This window comes from Phaseolus vulgaris, chromosome 10 (genome assembly GCF_051622355.1).
Source record: "Phaseolus vulgaris cultivar YP4 chromosome 10, ASM5162235v1, whole genome shotgun sequence".
NCBI classification, from domain to species: Eukaryota; Viridiplantae; Streptophyta; class Magnoliopsida; order Fabales; family Fabaceae; genus Phaseolus; species Phaseolus vulgaris.
In genome coordinates this window covers 11,856,894-11,865,484 of record NC_143507.1, presented here as the reverse complement: position 1 = coordinate 11,865,484, position 8,591 = coordinate 11,856,894, and the positions used below count along the sequence as shown (strand labels likewise).

The 8,591-nt window shown below is 39.4% G+C and overlaps 1 protein-coding gene across 1 annotated transcript; it reads right to left on the bottom strand.

The window, feature by feature from the left end:
• Positions 1–5,379: 5,379 nt before the first annotated feature.
• LOC137814129 (uncharacterized) lies at positions 5,380–6,559 on the bottom strand. Its single transcript, XM_068616704.1, has 2 exons — positions 6,140–6,559; positions 5,380–6,087 (listed from the first exon to the last, which is right to left on the bottom strand). Exons 1-2 carry the CDS (start codon positions 6,557–6,559, stop codon positions 5,380–5,382), a joined length of 1,128 nt encoding a protein of 375 aa, XP_068472805.1.
• Between the last annotated feature and the right edge of the window lie 2,032 nt (positions 6,560–8,591).

Sequence of the window (8,591 nt, the reverse complement as noted above, 5' to 3'; positions counted from 1 at the left end):
CATTTAGTGTGGAAAATATTTTCTCTTTGGCTTTCATTCAAGGGCTTTAAAACTTGGCCTAACATTCGTCTCACTACTAATAAGTCGCCTTCACATGGACTCTCACTCTCTTCTTCACTTGAGGATCTAGAGGGATTGGGAGACCTAGATCTCTGTGAACTATGGTCACTTAGAACTACCACTTCATACACTATCATATTACGTTTGGAAGGACAATTTGAACCAATGTGACCAAAACCTAAACATTTAAAGCATTTTCTACTTGAGGTTTTAGTTGGGGATTTAGGAGTGGAAGGTGAGGGTCTAGAATCCCTAGGTTTGTAAGTGGACTCCTTAAAATTGGAGGGAAAAGTTGAAGAAGTTTTGTTTTTGTTTTTCCAAGAATAGTGGTAAAAGCCATCATTATGAGATTTTTGAAAAGACGTTTTCTTTGAAATTTGTGATTCTACCTTGATGGCAAGGTGAACCAACTTTTCTAAAGAGGTATACTCATAGAGTTCTATCAGATCTTGGATATCTCTTCTTAGGCCACTTAAAAATCTAGCCATCTTTGATTCCTCACTTTCATGCATGTCAACTTTTGTTAAGGTTATTTCAAGTTCCTTAAAATAAGCATCCACACTTTGTGTTCCTTGTTGAAGTCGTTGGAGCTTCAACAAGAGCTATTTCCTATAATGTGGAGGCACAAATCTAGCGTGCATGCATACTTTTAAATCCTCCCAAGAGACCACGACTGGCCTCTTGTTTAAACCAATGTCCATTACAATTTTGTGCCACCATTGCATGACATAATCCAAAAATTCTAAGGAGGCTAACTTAACCTTTTGGTTATCTAGGACCTCATGAACATTAAAGATTTGTTCTACCTTAGCCTCCCATCCTAAATAAACATTGGGATCACCTTCCCCACTAAAACTAGGCAATTTTACAAATGGTAAAAAAGGCTTTGCCACATTTTGGCGCCTATGTTCAAAATGATGCATCCTCCATTCGTCCTCTTCTTCATGGCCACCATAATTTTGATAACTTCGTGATTCATGCCTTTGATGATGTCTTCTTCCTCTTTGGGGTCTTTCATAGGCCAATTCTCGCCTTTGGAGTCTTTCCTCCATTTGCCTCATCTCTTCATCCTTTTGGGCTATAGTTCTTTTGGCCGCTGCCAATTCTCCCATAAGGAAGGCCTTTTCGAGAGATTGGGGTTTAGAAGATTCTCCACTTGAAATATGAGCCATAAAACAAACAAGAAACACAAGGAACAAACAATTCAAAGAAAAGAAGTTAGTGAGAAAGTTAAAGCTTGCGACAATTTGAATAAAAACACTTTAAGCACTCAACAAACAAGAATTCCTCCCTTAGCCAAGGTCTTTCTTGTGGTTGAAAAACTCTCAAGTGAAGAATGTCAAAACCTCAACACTTGCTCAAGGTAAATTCACCACAAAACTTGAGGAAAGAAAGAAAAGACAAACAAGAAAAGGCTAAACCAAATTTGAATTAAGAGATTATGACTAAACTTTTGAAAAAAGATGACAAGCAAGAAAAGGCACACAAAAAGACTCTAAGAAACTTACTAAACTCTTAACTATGAAACTTTTATTTAGAACTTTGTTAAAGCAAAAGGATAAAAAATTCACAAGGTTGAAAAAAATTTGCTAATCAATTTGAATACCATATTTGGAAAATGATTTTCTTGCCAAGTGATAACCAAAGATGCTTTTTAAATCTTCTTTGCTGTTTTTGCATCACTTTTTGCTTTAAAATACCTATGTTGTTTTTTTAATACTAATGTGACTTATGGAAAAGAATGAACATATCTTGCATCATGCATATTTTCAAGAACTTTCAATTTTCACAATTTTTTTTTGGTTGGATTCAATATAATTGAACACTTGAAATCATGTGTTTGAAACTTTAAATCTACTTCTACTAAAAACAAGTTTCTAATTACTTTGCAAACTTCACAATTAAAAGCAAGTAAGTAGAATCAAAACAAGGACTCCTAGAACACTAATGAACATAAAACTCAAAGTAAAAAGGCAAGATCAATAGAAGACATATTAAGAAACATATTCAAAACGAAAGATGCTATGAATATAAAGAAAGGCCGAAAAAAATGCTGCAAGAAATAAGGTGTTGGAAAATAAAAAAGCAATAAAATAATGACTAGAATTTAAATGTACTTGAATTTAAAGACAAGAAGTAAAGGTGCTAGAATGTAAAGAAATTCTAAAGTGCCAAATCAACCAAAGCAAATTAAGCATAAGAACCTAAGATCTAATAACCACATGATGTGAGTTGATTTTAGGATTGTTCATTTAGGTGACACTTTTAGAATTAGAATTGAGATTGTTAAACAAATAAGAGTGAAAACCTAAGGAAAATCCCCACTGGACATTAACTTAACCAAGTGATTAAGTAGATGTGAAGGTTCATTTTACAAAGGCAAAAGGAAAAAACAATTATATGGTGAAGATGATGACAAATATGGTGTGGAATTAAACAAGTAACATAAGAGCAAAAGGAATAACCGAATGTAATTCAAGGAAGCAAAATTAAGAACATGTTTATGATAGAATGAAATGGAAATGGATAAATGGGAGAGATGATGAAAGAAGAACTTATGGATGGTGGAGCAATGATGTATCACGCCGCTTGATGGGGTGGAACCACCAAGATAAGTGAGAGGAGGTCGCCACTTGAGAGCATCCTAACCCACAAGATAAGACCAAATTGGAGGAGACTCACTCACTCACTATTCACATAAAAATTGTGCAGAATTTCTTTTCTATAATTTCAACTTGTCATTACAAAGGGGGATGCCTCCTATTTATAGAATGAGGAGCCTTGGAAAACAAGGAATGAGAGTATAAGGGGCAAGGAAAAAAATATGGTGCGGTTAGGGTATTGACCTTGGTCAATGTCGCAGCATTGAACATATTCTAGAAGGTAGGGTTTCCTTCCTACCCTAATCGACATCTCATAGACCCATTCTTATGTCTTCACCTCATATTTATGCTATATAAACCTACTCTACGCAAATTACAAAAAGGGAAACCAACTGATACTCAGAACCCAGAGTTTGTGCTTTGCTCCTAATAATCCTCTGAGGTATGGTGCGTGCTAAGGTCATGGGTTGGGCTTGGTCATGATCATGGGTAGGCGTCCTCTCTCCTTGGTCCTCATCATTATGTCCTTTTCCCTTGGCAATTTGTAAGATGAAGTACCTTGTGGTAGCCATTGAGTACTTTACCAAGGGGATAAAAGCCGAACCATTTGCACAGATAACTGCCCACAAGGTGCAACACTTTGTGTGGAGAAACATTGTTTGTCGTTTTAGGATCCCAAGGCACTTGGTGTCCGATAATGGTACCCAATTTGCAAGTCAGCAATTATGCAAGCTATGTATGAAGCTCGGTATCAAACAAGTGTTTGCCTTTGTGGAGCATCCTCAGAGGAATGGTTAGGTCGAGTCTGCCAACAGAGTTCTACTCAAAGGTTTGAAGAGGAGGTTGGAGAAGGCTAAGGGGACCTGGTCATAAGAGGTGCCTCGAATTTTGTGGGCCTATCACACCATTCCTTAGTCCACAACTAAGGAAACGCCTACCAGTTTGGTATATGGGTCAGATGCCATGATACCTATAGAGATCCAAGAAAGGTCACCTCGATTCCAAAACTTCGTGATAGAAGAATATAATGAAGGGAGGGAGGTGAACCCATATCTGCTGGATGAGGTGCGCGAACAGGCCCATATAAATCCTGAAGCTTTAAGAGAAGGGTGGAGATGAAGCAAAAGACCAAGTTGAAGCCTCGGCAGTTCCGAGTTGCCGACTTGGTGATGCGAAAAGCTCACCCTTATCAGTTGGAGAATAAGTTGTCTCCAAAATGGCAGGGCCCATTCCATGTGATGGAGGTACTCGGGAACGGAGCCTACTGGCTTGAAACCCTAGAGGGAGGAGCTATACCTCGGACATGGAATGGGACAAACCTTAAGTTTTATTTTAGTTGATATATTTTGTTAAATGTTTTATGAACAATGAAAATAATCAAGGGGACACTCTTTTTCCCTTACGAGGTTTTCTAATGAGGTCACCCAATGAAAAATTGTTCTTGAAAGATGGTGCATCAGAATTATTTTTTTGTTAGCACACAATAAAAAGACTTACCGGTGGGTTATCCGTGTAAGTGCCATGTGTGTATAACTGATTATGTAATGATTAGACAAGGTGACATTTTTCCTTGGTAAGATTCCAAATCTAGGTGTTTCAAAGTTGGTATAATTCATAGGGGCAACCTTTTCTTGGTAAGATTCTGAGTCCAGGCACCCTGAATTAGCTATCGCATAAGATTGTTTGGTTGAGGGCAGGTAAGACGACCTACCTCAGCGTTGGTGAGATCACTTGAGTTCGAACACCCTAGAGGGTGGTAACACTTTCAGAAGGTAATTGTTAAGAGTTGACTTGGTGTGTAAGCCAACACCCAAGTCAAATACTCCAAGAAAAGGAAATCGTCGAAGACTAGACTTGGTGTGTGAGCTAACACCCAAGTCAGATACCCTAAACAAAAGGAAAAGGGTTTAAAAGTTGATCTGGTGTGTGAGTTAACACCTAAGTCAGATACTCTAAACAAAAGTAAAAGGGAGAGTCGACCTGGTGTGTGAGCTAACACCTAAGTCAGATACTCTAAACAAAAGTAAAAGGGTTTAAGAGTTGACCTAGTGTGTGAGCTAACACCCAAGTCTGATACCCTAAACAAAAGGAAAATGGTTTAAGAGTTGATCTGGTGTGTGAGCTAACACCCAAGTCAGATACTCTAAACAAAAGTAAAAGGGTTTAAGAGTTGACCTAGTGTGTGAGCTAACACCCAAGTCAGATACTCTAAACAAAAGTAAAAGGGTTTAAGAGTTGACCTGGTGTGTGAGCTAACACCCAAGTCAGATACTCTAAACAAAAGTAAAAGGGTTTAAGAGGTGACCTGGTGTGTGAGCTAACACCTAAGTTAGATGCTCTAAACAAGGGTAACTATTCAAAAGTTGACTTAGTGCGTAAGCCAACGCCCAAGTCAGACGCTCCAAGATTATAAGCAAGTCATTCTTAATGGAAGGGGTAAAAGATCGAGCTTGGAAAGGGGGCGATTCTTTAAGCACAAAATGCCCTGTTTAGCAAGGTCAAAGTATGTGATCCCTATTTAAGTAGTTGAAGAGCACTCGAGTGAGTCAAGAGGCTCTATACCCCTCACCGAAGGTGGTATGAGCTCGATGTAGCCTTTGGTATCGAACTTCTCACCCGCGAAACCGACAACGTGGTTGTCGTATGGTACCATTTCTGCCTCAGGTATCCTCATGACTTTGAAGGTTTTCCAATAGAGAATGTCTACTGAACTTCCTTAGTCCACCAACGTTTTCATGATGGTGAACTTGTCTATGTCGACTGATATTACCATCGGGTCATCTTGTCGATAATCAACACCTTTGAAATCATCATCGATGAAGGTGATGGGCAGCATTCTCGGTCGGAATGACATCGCATTCACCTGCTGCACGACTTTGAGGTGTTTCTTCCGGTTACTGTTGGAGTTTCCACTGCCAGAGAATCCTCCAACGATGGTGTTGATGACCTCCTTCTGGTCTCTTCTTTCATTTTCCCAAGGGTGATCGTCTCTGCGCGGGCAATCGTCTCTTCTTTGTTGACGCTCTGGTTGGTGGTCGTCCCTGACCCTTTGAGGGGAGCATTTTCTCCGCTTCGTGGGCTCGTCCCACCTGGGAGACCGTCTTGAGCCCTGGGCGTCGTGGACAAAGTGTTGTAGATGTCCAGCTTGGATAAGCTCATCAATCTTATCCTTGAGGGCTTGACATTCCTCGGTGGAATGCCCACTGTTCTGGTGGTATCGGCAACGCTTCCTTCGGTCGACATTTTTGGGGCTTGATGCCTTCCTTGGTGTAGGGATCAGCTCGGCGCTAAGAGCCTCGTCCAGGATCTTTCCTCTCTCAATTGTTAACGGGGTATACCTTGAGAACTGGTTGTCCCTCCTTCTCTCTCCCAAGTTGATCGATTGGCCTTGGCACTCCTTCTCTCCGTCGGCCTCTGCACGGGCCTGGTTGTGGAACTCCCTCAGTTCCTCCAAATTAATGCATATACTTGGCAACCTTGTTTTTTAGCTCATCTAGGTTGTCGACCGGTTGCATGTAGAGGCTATCGGCAAACGGTCCTGGACGCAGGGCCGTTAGCATATGGGGCATGGCTACATCTGGGCTGAGGTTCTGAATGCTCATCGCCACCTTGCTGAACCTGTCAAAAAAGGTTCTTAAAGACTCCCCCTTCTCCTGGCGGATACCAACCAGGGCGATGGAGGTCAGATGGTGCGGGCGGCTTGTGGTGAACTGTGTCTCAAACTTGGACATCATCGTTGTGAAGCTATCGATGGAGAAGAGAGAGACCTTCGTGAACCAGTCGAAAGCTCCTCCCTTTAGGGATGTGGGGAATACTCGGCACATGACCACGTCGTCAGTGGTATACAAGCTCATGTGCGTGGTGTACACATCAATGTGCTCATCTAGGTCGGTCATCCCATCGTAGCAGTCCTTGTTAAAGCCTTTCCACTTGTCTGGCAGTGGGACCCCGATGATGGAATCGGTGAACGGGTGTCGGTGCACAAAGTCAGTCGTACTATTCGTGCGAATTGACTTGTTGGGGGCAAGACTCACCATCCATCTCTTGGGTGGGAGCCTTGACCTTAGTCTCCTCAACTGTCTTCGAGTTGGGAGGGGAGGTGACTGACTTACCGATTGGGTTGGTCAGCACAAAGGACGGTCCTCCCTCGATCAGCTTCTTCTTCATGTCTTCATTTTCCCAGGGCTTCAATATCTTTCTCATTCTTCCTCCTTACTTCCTCATTCCTTCTTCTCAGCTCGACCATCTCTCTTTACAAAGACAATAACAACGCATTCTGGTTAGCATCAGTCATACTCTCGCGTAAGGGTTGGGGTCTGGAAAACTATTGAGAGGATGCGTCTTCTTCCTTGATGTCGGTCGGTCGTGATGCTCTCCAACCTCCTCTGCTCATTACTAACCTTCCTTTCGTAGCCTCAGTGCTCGGTCGTCTCGCAAACATCGAGTGGGGGGGTAGCTGTAGAAGGCACTCCAACGCTCAAGTTAGCGAAAATGTTCAACACTCGGCTGTTAGAGTACTGTAGATAATGACGTACCTATTTCTTGGAATATGCACTATTTTATATTATCTGTGATGGGCCTTCCTTATTGGGTCGGGTTAAGGAGTTGGACCGTGTTTAGGGCTGCATTACCTAGCTTCTATTCGCGGATTAGTCTCGCTGACCTTGATTGAACGTAATGGGGCTTATACTATCGGTCGACCCACTAGAGTGGACCTCGGCTCGATCGACCCAGCGATGGGACTGAGGCATGTCATTGTTCGTTCGGCCTATACCAGTAAAAGTTGAATACAAATACATTATTATTTTTTTATTTTAATCTATTCCTGCATAAAAGATCAAAGTTCCAAAACAATAATACATGTAATATCATAATTTAAATAAAGTGCACAAAAAGTTCTATAAATATATGGAAATGTTTGATGTAATTCTAAAGTGTTATACGTGGTTACCTTAAGGTACATTCAAGTGAGTTTCTTTGCATTTACACTTGCACTTGCATTTCTCCCCCAGTCAACATGTTATATCCAGAATAAGCACTAAAATAATAAAAACTTTTTTTTTTTCAAAATCAATACACTTATAACGATAGTTCTCCAATAGAAGCGTCTTTAAAAAGCATTTATAACGACCATTCTAGTGGGGAACCGTCGTTATAAGCGTATTCTTTTTTTAAAAATATTACTATTTGGTAGAATAACGACGGTTTTAGAATCGTTGTTAAAGTGATTTTATAATGAACCGTTGCTAAAAACAACTGATTTATAATGACACTCGCAATAACGACGGTTCGGGAACTGTCTTTATATGACCTTTTTAACTGTCGTTAATGAACTGTTTTGTACTGATATTTGTATAGTGATTTATATAAAAAGTCTTTCATAATTTGAAATTTGTCAAGGTATTGTTTATGTATTGTTTATTAGGTGTGGATTACAACCATAATATTAAGTTATCATAAAATTATAATTTTTCATTAGTGTACCGTCTACTTCATTTAGGCTAACATTTATTATTATTTTTTACTAGGTTCTTTTTTAAGAAATTTTTTAATAAAGAAATTTAGTTAGTATCCTAAAGTTTAGACTTTGATAATATATAAGACTCTCATAGTCTTATAAAATAATAAAATTTAATTTTTTTTAATTTATTTAACATTTTAAGTTTTAAAAAATAAATTACAAAAAAAAACTTATAAAAAGTGTGAATTATTGAAGGAAAATTTGGATAAAAATCTTAAAATTATAGTATGATAAGATGAGACTCATTTAAAATAAAATATGATTTCATGAATTTTTTTTATAAAACTTTTACATTGAAAATATATCAAGAACATTATAGTAAAGAAGGCATTGTTTAAGCTATTGCAACTCCTAATTATAGTAAAGAAAGCATTGTTTAAGGTATTGCAACTCATATTTGTTCTGTT